Source organism: Natator depressus, chromosome 10, assembly GCF_965152275.1.
Source record: "Natator depressus isolate rNatDep1 chromosome 10, rNatDep2.hap1, whole genome shotgun sequence".
NCBI classification, from domain to species: Eukaryota; Metazoa; Chordata; order Testudines; family Cheloniidae; genus Natator; species Natator depressus.
In genome coordinates this window covers 44,335,966-44,352,065 of record NC_134243.1, presented here as the reverse complement: position 1 = coordinate 44,352,065, position 16,100 = coordinate 44,335,966, and the positions used below count along the sequence as shown (strand labels likewise).

General features: G+C 47.6%; 1 protein-coding gene across 4 annotated transcripts in view; it reads right to left on the bottom strand.

Annotated features, from left to right (window-relative positions):
• Positions 1-16,100, bottom strand: part of TRIP4 (thyroid hormone receptor interactor 4) — a 52,654-nt gene that overhangs the window by 33,897 nt on the left and 2,657 nt on the right. For all 4 annotated transcript variants that reach the window (XM_074965943.1, XM_074965945.1, XM_074965942.1 and 1 more), the window contains exons 3-6: positions 15,741-15,877; positions 6,829-7,059; positions 4,634-4,712; positions 2,073-2,202 (exon numbers count right to left, since the gene is read on the bottom strand). In XM_074965943.1, the coding sequence (XP_074822044.1) occupies positions 2,073-2,202; positions 4,634-4,712; positions 6,829-7,059; positions 15,741-15,877 (577 nt within the window). The remainder of the gene's footprint in view (positions 1-2,072; positions 2,203-4,633; positions 4,713-6,828; positions 7,060-15,740; positions 15,878-16,100) is intronic.

Genomic DNA, 16,100 nt, shown 5'->3' with positions numbered 1-16,100 from the left:
AAACTACTTGTGAATTTCACACATGCCACTGGGCTATGGAAGATTCTGGGGCTGGGCTCTCTCAATCTCTCCAGCTGAAGCTGTTCCACTTTTTCAGTAAAAGAAACCAGGAGTGGCCATGGGGCTGAAGCCAGCGTCTGTCCCCCCGCAAAAAAGCCGGGAACAGCTTGGGGCTGAAGACAGCATCCCTCCTCCCCCCGAAGCTGGGAGCAGGTGCGGGGCTGAAGCTGGGAACCCCAATGGCCCCTCACGCCCCCACAGCTGAAGCTGGGAGCAGCGCGAGACTGAAGCCCCCAGCCCTGGGGCTCCCCGCAGGCAGAAGCCCTGAGCCCATGGGCAGAGTTCTGGGGGCATAAGGGTGTTGTCCCCCCCACCAAACTGCAGTGACTTACACAGAGTGGGGCAGTCCGGGGGCAGCTCCACCCCCCCACAACACAGAAAGCAAGGTGTCCTGCTGAGGTGAGTCACAGGGTGGAGGTAGCGCTCTCTCCCTGGACCCCACTGTGTGGAGCTGGCCCAAGCCCCGCCAACTCTTGCCCCCTCCAAAACAGAAGTCATACTACACCTATGCCCAAGGGTCCCCACCCTTGGCCCAGAGCCCTGAATCCCCCCACCTACCCCCATTGGGCCCTTGAGTTTTTATAGCATGTTGAGGGGGGGGCTCAAAAAGAAAAAGGTTGAGAACCCCTGGTTTAGAGTCCCCAGCACGGAGTTCCCACAGCTGCTGCAAGGCGAGTGCCGTCAGAACAGACTCAAACATCAGCAGTAGCTGAAAGGCATGTAAGGTGTGTGGTTATGTAGCAAGATGGTCATCTCAGCAGGAGAATTTTCACACCACTGCCTTTGCAAAGTTCCCATGGTTTTCCTTTAAAAGTGAATTGTCGGGGGGGGGGGGGGGAAGAAATGGGCTTGAGTCTTTCCGCGCCTCCGCCCACCCAACAACAGCAGCAAAAGTTTGTTCTTGTTTTTATATCAGAAATTCAAGTCTTGTCTGCCCTGGAACACCCTGTGGTGACCGGGAGAACGAATGAAACAAGATCACAAGAGAGTGAAAGTGGCAGCCATTGAGAGGGGAAGGGAATTTTACTTTGGCTGTTTAAAACTCTGTTTTTGCTATCATCTATTGAACTCCAGTGGCTACGGCTCATGGGAAAGAAAGGGTGTGTCTGTTAAAGATTCATCACCGCTGGCCTACAGCTAACTTGTAAGAGCTCACAATACACATCCTCGGAGACCCCCAAGAAAGCCGCACCAGAAAAGACCAGACTTGAAATTCCTGATCACTGCAAGGTAGTAAAAAAACTACTTAAAAACAACCACCACACCTCATTTCAGGCCTTCTTAACACATCAGCAGAAAAAAAGAGGAAAATACCAATTTTTTTAAATGTCCTTTGCTGGTCACCTTTAAATGACATTCTCCATTTAGAGAGACAATCTGTTCAGAGGGAAAAAACATCAGGAAAAGAAGAAGATGGACAAGCACAAAATTTAGCACCACAACAAAGACTGTAGCTCAAAACAAGAACCATCAATGGGTCAAAGAGAAATTCCTGTGAGAGCCAGGGAATCTGGGCAAATTTCATGTGACTGATCCAGCCAGCTGATGTACCACTTCCCTACCAATCTCAAGTCCAACAGCCACAGAGGAACCATGTTTTCCAGCAGAAATACTGTTCTCAGCAGTATACAATACCGGTGTGACCACCTGCCGGCTGGTCAGTGGCCAATATGAAATGTACTGATGCTTTCAGTGCAATTCCTAGTGGACAAAACTACTACAATGGGTGCACTTGCTGGAAGTCTCACCTGAGAGGTTAGGACTGGATGAGTCACAGAGACTAGACTCCCCTTCCCCACTACAGGGCCTCCATCTGGGGCAGGAGGCACCAGCTTGCCTGGACCACTCCCGTCTTGTGATATTTTCTCCATGATTGTGATCCCACCTATAAATTCAGGTTTAATAGATTTGCAGCCAAGGCAGTTTTGGAAGGGATGGAATGCTGATACTATTTAGATCAAAAGTGACTCTGGCCTGCAGGATGGTTTGTGCTATTTCAGCAAGCACCATACCTCATTCTGTCAAATTCCAGCAACTTGTCTTTATGTTTCACGGCCATCTCCAGACCTGTCTTAAGCCGAGCTTCCTGACGAGGCAGCAGGTCCTTGCTGAGGATCTCCATCTGCCCAGAACTCTCAGTACCTAGGATACACAGACACAAATCATGATCAGGTTCTTGGGGATGGGCTATCAGTTTAAACACTGCTCCTGCTGCAGCTGGGCACAGAGATACTCCCAAGAACATGTGACATTATAGGAAACTGAAGAGGTCACTTGTCCAAAAGTCCAGCACTTTTGAAATTGTCCTAACCCCCACCTCCCTGCTTCCCCTCTTCCATGTTCTCCTCTCATCCTCCTTTCTCCAGCAACAAATTAAGTGCTCAGATACCATGGTGATGGGCCTGGGATAAAAATCTAGACAGAAACCATTTACCCTTGCTGCTCCAGTCACTTTCCCCAGTAACTTAGTTGTTTAGTTTCTGTGGGAAGTAATTCTGCCTGTGTTCCCCCACTTCCCCTTATTTCCCTCAATTTTTGATTATGTCCCCTAATTCAAGCCCTCCTCTGGAAGCCCTGATTGTTCTCCTTTTCAGTAGGAACAGAATAGGGATTTCCAAAACCCTGACTGTAGAGTTCTTTGCCACAAAATGCTGCTTTTATTTTATTTTCTGATCCTCCGATTTCTCTTTTCTCCTACTCCCCACACCTTTCAACATGCAACCCCCCCCCAATCCTCCTCTTCCTCCTCCATCTAGCTGGCACTGTTTGATAGCCCCCCTGTGTCTTACACTGACTGTCCTCTGTCCCCATGCTCAGCTCCACAGATGTCTGTCCCTCATTAGCTATTTTGATTGGACCGCTCCACCTGAATCTTGCACGAGCCTTGTTTTCCAGTGGGATTGAAATCCAAAAGGCCTGGCAGAGCGACATGCGTTTCCAAAGTGGGTGATTTGAGAGGTGTGTGACATCTGTGGGTCAAGCCTGCCTTATGGGCTGAACATACTCAACCATTAACAGGACAGGAAAGCAGGGAGGAGATTGCAGCAGCACCCAGCCGGGGGAAGCAAGCACAGTTCCTGAACCAGCCAATGGGATTTTCCTCTCCGTTTCCTCTTCAGGAATATATCTCTTCTATTAGGGCCTACTCCAAAGCCTGGTAAGTCAATGGAAAGATTCCCATTGGCTTCAATGGGTTTTGCATCAGTCCCTTAGCAGATCCAGAAGCTTGGGGTCATTTCTCCTCTATGGCTGGACACTGGGAGCAGGTTTCATATTGATGGATATTTTACTCCTGGGCGTGTGGCTCTCTGTAACAGCCAGACACAAATCTGAAGAACTAGCTCAAGCACTGTAAATACTTAGGGATTTAGATTCTTTCCTGCTCGCAGGATGCTAATGAAAGCCTTGGTCCTGTGACAAGGACAGCCACACTCCAAGCAAAGTCTAGTGGCACTTGCAGGGAGAGGGGCAGAGCTGAGCCCTAAAGATGCCAAGTTAGGAGGCTAGTTCCATTGACATTTGTAAAGGAAACTAGGCTAGAGGCCCCCCCAATGAAATGGAGTTCAGCTCCTGTTCCCCTCCACCCACACCAGCAGCACTGTCTGAAATCAAATATGCAGCAATAAAGACAGGGAGATACTGAAAACACCTTTTCAGCAAGCTGGGGCACTGCCACTTAGCGCCAGCTCCTGCACCTCAGTCACTAGGAAGAGAAGCCTACATTGAGACCATAGAAGACTAGATTCCAGGCTCTAACCAGAGGACCTGGAAATCCAGATGTTTCAGCAAAATTAATGCAGACGGCCCCAGAATCCATAGGATTTCACCAGGGGGTTAAGTGTTGTTAGCTTTGCTTCTCCTCTTGGTCCTGTTCCTACATTTACCACCTCAGAAAAGTGTCAGACACAAAATTGTTCCAAAATATTAATATCAGCTGCTTCCATAGAAACCTCACAAGTCCCACTGCTGTAATCCCAGTCCCCGGCAGCAGACACTCTACATGGGACTTTTATTCTAATTTTTAAGGACTGCTGCAAGTGCCTCATTTCCACAAATAATTCCAGGCTGTCTAATGGCCAGCCTCGGTGCTTTGCGGTCAGTGCATCATGCATTGCCACTCAAGAAATTCAGACACTACACCCAGACCTGGTCTCCCCCGGCTAGTGCCTGGGAACCATGCAGAAGGGGAAGCACAACATGCTGGGCAAGAAACAGGACTGATGAGCTCCAGTGAGATTCTCATCCAGCCCTCCAAGGCCAAAGAATGCTGCCACAGGACTGCAGTGGCTTGGATACATTTTGGAGAGCTTTGGTCATCTTCTCCAGGGAGTTCAAATTCTGTAGAAAGCGTCCAGAGGGAGTCCCTGAATCTTTGGGAACTTTCCCACACACAGTTTTCTAGAGCCCCTCGCTATAACCAGAAGGAACAGATCTATACTGCTAAGAGACAAAAAAGATTTAGGCCCTGTCTACTACATAACACCAGTGAAAACATAGGCATAGGCTCTAGTCTAATGTAACAGTAGAGCAGAGCTGGAACGGTTTAACTGCATTACACATGATTGCTACCAACCTGCCATGAGCTTCTTCAGCAGCTTCTGGCTCTTGTTTGAGTCACGCTGCAGAATGTCCTGCTCTTCATTCGTGCACACCTAAAAGACAACAAGAAGATCAAGGCTAAGAGTGATACTTAGCACCTCATAGCCTCAAAGCCATTGACAAAAGTTAAGGGTGAGCTGTAAAGGATAATGAAGAGTGGGTCCACAGGATTTCACCAGGGTCCACAGGCCGTGGACCCTTCTGCATCTTCGCTGTGTATGGAAAGAAGACCTTGTTCTCTGCTCACCTTTTTATCTTAGGTTTCAGAGTAACAGCCGTGTTAGTCTGTATTCGCAAAAAGAAAAGGAGTACTTGTGGCACCTTAAGTGAGCTGTAGCTCACGAAAGCTTATGCTCAAATAAATTGGTTAGTCTCTAAGGTGCCACAAGTACTCCTTTTCTTTTTTATCTTAGACATCTCAGCAACACCAAGACTGGTTTTCTCTGTTTTTTTGCTGAAGGATTTCAGGGATGTGTGGTTCTCTCACAACTTCATTAAAGAGGTGGGTGGCATTTAACAAAGGCATCCTTTCTCTCAGGTGGTCACTAGGCACTGGAGTTAAACAGATATTTAAAATACTCTGATTAAAACTTCTCTCTCCTCTTACCTATTCAGTTTTCACTCTCTTGTGAAGTCAATTGTACTGGCTTTCCAGTCACTACACTGTCCGAGGGAGACAAAAAGTTCAAGGGTTTTTGTTGTTCTTTTAAACAAAATCCATCATAACATTGTGGGGAATAAAAGGTCGGACACCGATTCCCCTCCCCCTCCCCCCCCCCGGCTACCTTTAAAATGCCTTCATTTTGGTTGTTTTAAATAACATATTTAACTCCATTTTGTAGAGAACTCTCAGGAGAAAGGAACTCTCTGTTAAAGATCTAACCCTCCCGCCATTTTCCCTTCAAATAAGCAGATAGAATGCACAATATGCTGTGAGACTCCCGAGAATTCTTTCCTGCAAAACAAAGGTAGGCCCAATTTGACATTTTTCATATTCCTAAGGTAAAAATAAATTTAAAAATCCTTTTAAAAAAATGACACCTATGCACAGCCTGCCATAACCACCTTTCAGGGCTTCATCCATCACGAAACAGAAAAAAAGGGCCCAACCCCAATTTTTATTTTACTTTTCTTTATAGAGCTCTTTTAATTAATTAATTCCCACCCACCCTAAGGAATCAGAGAGCATCAGTCCATTTTATAAATGGGGAAACTGAGGGCCAGGAAAATGAAAACGCAACTCGTGTCCTCCTGTGGAAAAACACACATGAGCTTGAATGGCAAAGAAAATCTGATCACATAAAATCCTATTTGGGAGGCACCTTCTGATCTGACCCTGTATTGTCTCCCAGCCCTTCCAGAATGCAAAGATCATTAAAAAAAATTCTAAATATAGGAATGGAATGGTCATTTCTGCTCCAGACTCTTTATACTGGGTTAAAGGGCCGAAGTAGCATAAATACCCTGGTTCCAGCTGGAGAAGACTTCCCCCCCAGTGCAAGCACTGTGGAGGACCCCACTGCAAGCTCCAGCAGGCAAAGGGAGTGTGCCAGGGGGCTGCAGTACTGTGGCCCACAGGGAAGCCGCAGGAGGCTGCCATAATTTAGGTAATTTAGAGCTCTGTAAATTATGTCAGCAGCCTCTCCAGCCCTTGGAGTCACCCAAATTCAGAAGGGTGAACAGATGGCTTAAAACCACCTTACTCCTCCCTGCGCCGCAAGTTGGGTGCAGCACAGACTCTCACCCTACAGCCTGAGCGAGGATCCAGGTTCTAAAGCAGTGGTTCTCAAACTTTTGTACTGGTGACCCCTTTCACATAGTAAGCGTCTGAGTGCGACCCCACCCCCCTTATAAATTAAAAACACTTAAATATATTTAACACCATTATAAATGCTGGAGGCAAAGTGGGGTTTGGGGTGGAGGCTGACAGCTCGCGACCCCCCCCCATAGTAACTTCACAGCCCCCTGCGGGGTCCCAACCCCCAGTTTGAGAACCCTTGTTCTTAAGGGACTTTGATCTGAGCAGGCCAATTCGGAAGGGGGAAGAACTTTGCTAATTTACAGGAAAGATAAGAAACTAGTGGGGCTAATTCAGCCACATGCCATCTCCAAGACCCAAGCACGAAAGACTGCAGTTAAGTATGGCAGATAGAAAACAGTGTTACATACCAGTGTACTACAAAATAAGCAGGGGCCAGAGCCCTCCTGTTCGCAGACAATACGGCCACAGGTCAAACAGTTATTGATGAGTTTGTGCTTCTGACCCAGGCACTCACAGGAGTGGCGTCCAGGGATCAGGACTGCCAGTTTGTCCTGACCCTCCTTGGTGTACAGGTTGACGAATTTGGCCTTTTTCTTGGAGGTACTGCTGACGCTGCCACCACTGCCCATCTCTTGTGCCTAATTTAGAAAGAGCAAACAGTGAATTTAATCTGCATTCTCACTGCAACACAAACATCAGAAAGAAACAGGGGCCCTTTAAACAAAGAATGGGGATAAACAGCCAGACAGATACCTGGCCAGCTTGAGTGAAAGTGGGACCAGACTCCAAATTCAAACCAGGATGATATCACTGAACAGAAGCAAGCCTCAGAAAAGGTCAGCACCATTTACATGAAAGGAGGACTGCTCAGCTTCATGTTCTCTCTTTGCAAACTGGAATTGCCTGGGTTCTATGTGCCGGAGAGAAAGTTCTTGGATTCTGCGACCAAGAACCTACATTAGGTTTTGTTAAATCAAACAAAAACTATAGAAAATCAGACCAGCAATCAAAAGCCCAGCCAACACATTGCTGCAAGACACACTGCTAGTGCTGAACAAGGTGGGCAAATGTTATAGCATGGTAAATCCACATTCCTGACACATCTATAAAGTAACCTATGCACCTAAACGCAGATGGAAATCACAAACACCTGAGAGAGAAGAGACCTTTTAGCTCACATAGATTATGTATTAATTATATTGATCAGTTATGAATTCCCAGTAATCACTCAATTGACAGGTTCTTGTCCCAAGATCAGGCCAAGTATTATTACAATTACTGTTCAGTTAGGAATCCTGATGTGCACAGTTGCAACACTCACACTTTAGGAACGCTTCTGTATTTACAAATAGTTTATTAATACATTTAGCAAAGTCACAAACACGCTAACCCAGCAAGGTAGATAGATATGATACAGAACGTACCTCTGAACATCAACATACACTATCCCTTGCAGAACAACCTGAAATGTTACCCAATACCTTCCTCATCACCAGTAGCCATCATTCTGGCACCTTCCAATGGCTACCTCTCTCCTCCTGCCCACAGGCTGGATACAACTTTTATAATATGTTACACTGATACCACTATGCCAAATGCCTATTCAGTAGGGGTTTCTCCCCTCTTCCTTACTTGTATTTCCTCACACTACTAAAGTTGAGGTGTCCTTCTTCGGTAGGTTAGTATATTAATGATCTCAACTTACCACATACGTCAATTCATTACCATGGCACTCTTGTGGTCAGACCGCTGCGGATGTTCTATCCAAAAGAGGGCATTCGCTCATGTTCCTGTGGTTGGCTGGTGTTGTTATGGGCAAAATTCCCCTTTACACACTCTATTTCCAGTTCCCCAGAACATAGGGGTGATCGTTAGACTATTTATCTGTGCCAAAGTTCACAGGCTTCAAGCCCTATGCTACATGCTGAAACCAATGTCTTACAGAACACAGTCCTGTAGGTTTCTTACTGCTGAACAAATGAATGCTAAAGCTAGCACTATGGGCTACACATCTAATCCACAACCCACCTCTCCCACCTGAGAAGGATTTCTCTATGCAGTGTATATTCTTTGGCAATTTGACATACTGTAATTTATTATTGTTCTCATCTGAGGCACAATATTAGCAAGATTGGCATGTTACTTTGGATGTTTGTCTCTCTCAGGTGTATACTTTGTCTTATGCCAAGGTGACTCTGATGATAGATGGGACAGGATACCATGGATGATAGCTGCATGAGTGGCTGGTCAGTGGAATTCTCAATCTTTTCCCTCAAGTCCTCTTTCACCTTGAGCACTGAAATGAGTTCTCGCTTCCTTCAGGTCTCTAGCAGGCATTCTATAGGTAATGTTTCTGATAAAGTTTGCCTCTCAGTTATAGATTCCAAGGCCCTCACATCATGGAACACAGAAATTGCTATAACGGAACCAAACGTATCTCTAGCCTAATGTTACTTCTCTGATAATGGCCAACACCAGATGCTTTGAAGGAGGGTATAAACTTACAATAATGTGTCTTTGTGTGCAACACCATCCCCTGAGCCGAGGGGGAGGCAGATTTTCCTGATCCCAGCTGATAAGCAACTCATGGGTTGAAGCCTGAGGATCGATCACCCTTATTTTATCCTCACAATTGTCACTCCAGATTCTAGTCATGTTCAAACAGTGAATCTAGTCTCTGCCTGTTGTTTATCATCTGTGATATGCTTGAAAATCCTCTTGTGGTGCTGGACAGTTTCCCTCTGCCTCTATTCTTCCTAGTCTCTCCTAGACTTGGGGGAAGGGCCATTTCTAAGAATCCCTCCTCAGTACGGCCTGGCTCTATCACAGATGTAACACTTCACTGGCTCTGTTCACTGTATGTTGTTAACAGATCACTCCAACTTCCTGAACTTCACCCCAGCTACTGTTGGTTCTAGGTTCCCAGGTCTCCATTGTTGCTTCTGCCTCAGATGACGCCAGGTAACAGCATCAGGACACCTTCTCTCATGTCTCTTTCTTTTCCTGTCTCTGTTGCGTACAATGTTCTGACTCACTCCTCTTGTTTCAATGGTGCTGAGAGTCTGGTTTAGGGTTTAATGATGGGTGCTTCCTCCATCACCCCTGCTCTGTCCAATCAGCGCTATTTCCACAACCAGGCCAGAGCACTGCTTTTATTAACAAGAATGAAAAGAGACACAGTGACCTCAGTTTGCAGGCCTTGCCAGAGGTTTCTCAGCACCTTAATTAGGGTAACAGAGAAAACTCTAAGGAAATAGCTGAAACCTCCTAAGCCTGTTTGTTTAACCCCTTCATTTCCAAAACAAAGTCCATATTCCTTTCCCTTTCAGACGATTTAAAAACTTTAAAGGTGTTTTCAGCATTTTAAAGTATTCCCATAGAAAAACCTCTATTTATATTAAATAGTAAAACAGGGATAGCCAAAGTGCAACCCATAAAATTCTACAATTTGGCCTGTGGCAACTCTCACTTTCAGCATTCAGCTGTAACCCCTGGGGACTACATGTCCCAGCATGCAATGTTCCATCGTGAGCCAAAGGACTCAAATCAAGAACAATGCGTACTAGGACCCTTAATTTTTTGCAGGTTGCTCCATCACATTAAAGAGAACAATGGCTGCAACCTGCTCTATTTGATACAAAGTTATGGCTCCTATTCTACACCTGGACTGTGGCATAGGTTAACTGCTCAGGCCCCTGGTAAGCTGCCTATAAGTCTCCAAGTCAGATGCCCTGTGCTAGAAGCAAAGCCCAAAGAATGAATCTGGAAAACTGCACAAGATGACAGCAAAGATTCTCATTTCCTTAATGTGTACCCTGAGAGAGAGAGAACTATGGAACTGAAAGAGAAGGCGTTAGTGTGCTGTGTTTGTGTGTATCCCAGTGGTAGGGAGCTAATGCTTGGAGACTAGGATTGTGTCGGTTATGAACAATGTCCTAACTTCAGATTTCCTGCTTTGTAGGTTTGCATTTCAGTGTATTTCCACTTTGGTGACATATGCATGGGCAGCCTTAATTCTAACGGAACAAAGTTTTGTTTGCAAGTTTCCTAGGTTGGTTTTAAATGTAGGAAGCTAAGGACGCAGGGCTAGAGATGAGCTGCTAGGCTGGAAATGGGGGCTAGGCTGGGGCATAGGTGCTGTGAAGCCAGTTAAATAATCAGATCTCCTCCGAACTTTGCAGGCCAGTGGAGAAAGCTTTAACCAATGCTTCAGCTTCCTCTGTCTGGCACTCAAAGCTTTTCAAGTGAAGCAGCAAGAGCCGGAAAAGCTTTGAGTGCCCACTAAATCTTTGCCAGAGCACATATAAAGCTTTAAGCCAAGCAGAGGTGACTGTTTCACCAGCACGCCAGTTTCTTAGCCCTGCACCTGGACCAATACCCTACCAAGGCCCTCAGCCTTCTCCTTCCCCTGCTGTAAGCAGACACCTTCCATTGCTCACTATCTATTTGCATGTGTCCACTGCCCCATCCAGTCATCTTATAAAATAAAGCACTGTCCACACTGGCAAGTTCCTGCACAGTAAAGCAGCTTTCTGCATTGTAACTCCTGAGGTATAAAAAAAACCACCTCAACGAGAGGTGTAGCGCTTTCTGCGTCAGGGCTACGACGCTGCAGGGCCAGTGTAGACACCATGGCGATTACAGCACTGCGATTGGCCTCTGGGAAGTGTCCCACGATGCCTGTTCTCACCTCTCTGGTCATCGGTTTGAACTCTACTGCTCAGGCGATCAACCGTCATCCCCACCTCGTACATCCTTTGCAAATTTGAAAGTCCCCTTCCTGTTTGCTCGGTGATGCGTGCAGTGGTCTCAGCGCATCTTTCCAGATGGCCATGCCTGCTCCTGCCATGCACCAGGCGATCCCCCGCTTGGAGCAATGCCGAGCTGCTGGACCTCATCAGCATTTGGGGAGAGGAGGCTGTGCAGTCCCAGCTGCGCTCCAGCCATAGGAATGATGATACCTATGGACAGATTTCACGATGCATGATAGAAAGGGGCCATGACTGGGACACACTGCAGTGTAGGGTAAAAGTGAAGTAGCTGCGGAACGCCTACCACAAGGCACACGAGGCAAACCGCCACTCCGGTGCTGCACCCACGAGCTGCCGGTTCTACAAAGAGCTGGACGCGATACTCAGTGGCAACCCCACCTCCACTGCAAAGACCCTGTGGAAACTTTGTTGGCTTGCATGCCAGTCAAGAGTGGACCGAGCCAGAGGAGGAAATCTTGGATGAGGATGTGGAGGGGAAGGGGGACCCAGAGGCAGACATGCATGCAGCCAGGACCTCTTTTCTACTCTGGAGAAGGCTAGTAGGTCACAGCTGTCAGATGTTGGCGAAGCGCAAACAGGAGAGGAGGCCCCTGGTAAGTGGATTTGATTTTGGGAATTGCTGAGGCGAGTTGTCAGTGGCAGGAGGGCTGCAGAAAGCAGGCTTGTCTCTGTATGATGCAAGTACCACCACATGCCTAGTCTGAGTGGCAGAACAGGCTGTTGATTGCCTCAGAGATCTCCAGGAATCTCTCATGGAGATACTGGGCAATCTGCTGCTGCAGGATCCTCGGCAGAGCTGCTTTGTTTCTTGCCCCATTAACGGTAACTTTCCAGCACCATCGTGCCATCACTTGCGGGGGACCATTGCTGCATACAGGTGAGCCGCATAAGGGCCAGAGCAGAAGCCTTGGAGAAGACCCTCCCTTGTTTCCCTGCTCACCCTCAGCAGCAAGGTATCTTCCATAATGGTCAGATCCTGTGGATAACGTGGGGACAGGAATGATTATCAGGCCCCTCCTACAGTAATGGGTCTCCCCCAGAGCCACGTGCCCAGTGTACAGCAGGGTCCGGGAAGAGTGATTTACCCTGTCCCTGCGGCTACTCACCATTTTGGCCGTCTTGTGGCTCATTGTGCTTGCCTGGGGTCAGCCAGTTAGTGACAGGTGTGTGAATACTGGCTGTGTTTTAAATCACTGAATCAGTGTTCTCTGTGTTGCAAACAATACTGCTTCTGTAAAATGTTGCGTTTAAACTTCACAGAGATGACCTTGGGAGCCCAGCTTCCCTCTTTGTTATCGGTGGCTGAATGGCTGCGCAGAATTAGAAAGCGGCCAAGAAGAACTAAGGAGGACTTTCTGCGTGAAGTTATGATGCACTCCGCAGCTGAGAAAAAGGAACTGAAGGAGTGGTGGGATAGCGAGAAGAGGGACCTAACGGAGAATGCGGCATGCCAGAATGAAGCCACAGAGCAGCTCTTAAACGTTATGGAGCACCAAGCAGACATGTTCCAGGCGATATTCACATTGCAAGCTGAGCAGCTCCGCACCCTCCCTCCCCTGCAGCCACTGTCGCACAACTCTTTCCCATGCACCCCCCAGACACCACCAACAGACTCTTGTCAACCTCCTGGCTCCAGTCTTTACCCATGGCATTCCACTCCTGCCCCATCACAGTCCAGCACTGTGGATTCCCACCACCCACTGCACTCAACACCCATCCCTCTGCAGTTTGGCCCTGCTGAAGTACAGTACCTGCTGCATTGTACTACAAAGGAGAAGGTTGGATATGATCCCTGGACATACACAAATCTTTAGCCATCCTGGGATCCACCTCCTCCCACATCCCCCTCAGTGCTGATGGGATATTTTGTTTGACTCTCTCCTCTGGTTGTTGTTTTTTAATAAAATAATTGTGTTGGTTTGAAAGCAATCTTTATTCTGTTAAGTGAAAGCAAACAGATCTGTGCAAGGCGACAGGTAATTTTCTTAAACCTTCATAGTGCATCATCTGCACCAATCACAATGACCTCCTAGCATTACAAGCACTGCACTCCTGAGCATAGCAACAAACGTTAGTGGCTTTCAGCTTCAAATTGCTGCCTCAAGGCATCCCTGATCCTTATGGCTCCACGCTGCGCCCCTCAAATAGTCCTGTTCTCTGGCTGTTCAAACTCAGCCTCCAGGTGCTGAGCCTCTGCGGTCCAGCCCCAAGTGAAGCTTTCACCCTTCCCCTCACAAATATTATGGAGCGTACAGCATGCAGCTATAAGCATAGGAATATTGTCATCAGCCAGGTCCAGCTTCCCATATAGGCATCACCAGCGGGCTTTTAAACTGCCAAAAGCACACTCAACAGTCATTCTGCACTTGCTCAGCCTGTTGTTGAAATGCTCCTTGCTGCTGTCAAGTTGCCCCGTGTATGGCTTCATAAGCCACGGCACTAAGGGGTAGGCGGGGTCTCCCAGAATCACAATGGGCATTTCGACTTCCCCGACGGTGATCTTCTGGTCCGGGAAGAAAGTCCCTGCTTGCAGCTTCTTGAACAGGCCAGTGTTCCGAAACATACATGCGCCATGCACCTTTCCGGACCAGTCCGCGTTAATGTCCATGAAACACCCATGGTGATCCACAAGCGCCTGGAGAACCATTGAGAAATACCCCTTGCAATTAATGTACTCGGTGCCTAGGTGACTGGTGCCAGAATTGGACTATGTGTGCCATCTATCGCCCTTCCGCAGTTAGGGAAGCCCATTTGTGCAAAGCCATCCACAATGTCACGCACATTTCCCAGAGTCATTGTCTTTCGGAGCAGGATGCAATTAATGACCCTGCTCACTTCCCTCAACACGAGTCCAACAGTCGACTTTCCCACTCTGATCTGGTTAGCTACCCATCAATAGTAGTCTGGAATAGCCAGCTTCCACTGTGCAATCACCACGTGCTCCTCCAGTGCAGGTCAGCTCTCATTCTCGTGTCCTTGCACTGCAGGGCTGGGGCGAGCTCATCACACAGTCCCATGAATGTGGCTTTCCTCATGCGAAAGTTCTGTAGCCACTGCTCGTCATCCCAGGCGTGCATGACGATGTGATCCCACCATTCAGTGCTTGTTTCCCGAGCCCAAAAGCAGCGTTCCACTGTGGTCAGCACCTCCGTGAATGCCACAAGCAATCTCATGTTGTAGCTATTTCGCGTGGTGTGATCAATGTCACACGCCTCTTGCCTTTGTAATTTAAGGAATAACTCCACTGCCACTCATGATGTGTTGGTCAGGACGAGCAGCATACTGGTCAACAGTTCAGGATCCATTCCTGTAGACCAAAGAGGCAGAGCGTGCAGTACACTAACCGTTGAAAGCTGGCACCAAATCTGGACAGAAGCACAGGGATTGCTGGGATGCAAAGAAATGCATCACAGGGCATTGGGACTGGACCCATGATACCCCGCAACCCCATCCATCTTCCCACAATTCCTAGCGGCAGAAGAGGAAGAGATGCTCTGTGGGACAGCTGCCCAGAGTGCACTGCTCCGAATACCGCTGCAAGTGCCACAAGTGTGAACATGCTATTGTGCAGGCAGCTGACAGTGTGAACACACAACAGCGGTTTCCCTTCAGCACTCTCTGAGCGGCGCTGCAACTCCCAGCACTGTAACTGCCACTGTAGACATACCCTTAGACATGAGCCAAAATCTAAGATACATGCTACTTTTTCCATTTCAACATTAGCTGTGTATTCATTAACACTGCCAGGCACAATCATTTATGTTGCTTCTGGGGATTGATATCTTCACTGTCTATTACATATATTAATCCAAGCTTTCATTTTTAAAAAAAAATTATGTCTCTTGTCCCCATGGTTGTGCAGAGAAACTTGAAAATATAAACAGAGTATAAGCCAATGGAGTGCTGTGAGCATGAGTCTGCGGAGAGCCTGAAACAACAGTCCTAAAATGTGTGACCTGCCCCATTCATTCCAGTGGGACTATTTACTCTAAGGGCTAGTCTACACTGGCAGCGCTTTCATGTGGCTTGTGCGGTCGCGGCAGAGCACTAGGAGAGAGGTCTCCCAGCACTCTAAAAACACTACCTCCATGAGGGGCATAGCTACCAGCGCTGGTGCACTGTCTACAGTGGCGCTTTACAGCGCTCAAACTTACTGTGCTCAGGGGGGTGTTTTTTCACACCCCTGAGAGCGAAAGTTGCAGCACTGTAAAGTGCCAGTGTAGACAAGCCCGAAAACTTGCTGGAGATTTCTGCTAAAGTGATCAGCCCTGAAGGTCTGCTTTCTGCGGTCTGTTTGATCTGCTACCCTAGTCCAAAGTGGTATTGCTCCATGCCATGTTACATGCAGTTGTTTAGTAAAGACTGTCCCATGCTAGCAGTGCTAATGAGTCCCCAGAACAGTTACATCTGTTCACACAGTTAGCTCCTATTGCTGGAAGTCAGTTGCGGCTTGCACAAAGCCATCTGTTTCCTTCTGCTCCTCTGTGAGACCCATTTGCTCCGCATTCCACAGTTGCCACTCTGCCCTGGCTGCCAGGCACACTCACCTTGGCCAGATCAAGGGGTGTTTTTAGTTCCTCTGCAGGCAGATTGGGCTCAGCATACAGAGATGTTTCTTGCTTGTTCCTTCCTTTGCGCCTCCCCCTCTTGCCTTGGTCTCCAGCCCGATGCACATCTGAAACCTCTAAAGGGTTGTGCAAAGAGAGAGGAAGGTGTGTTAGCTAGCAGCAGTGAATATTGCTGACCTCTTGGAGAGAGTGATCACTTGGCTTTAAACCTTCAAAATGGGCAGAAAGGGAGATCCAGAACTAGCTGCAGAAGATGCTTCGTGGCCCTACAAGCATCTGCTGATCAAGTAATTAAGACAAGTTTTGGTTACTTTTGATACTTTCATCCTACCACCCACC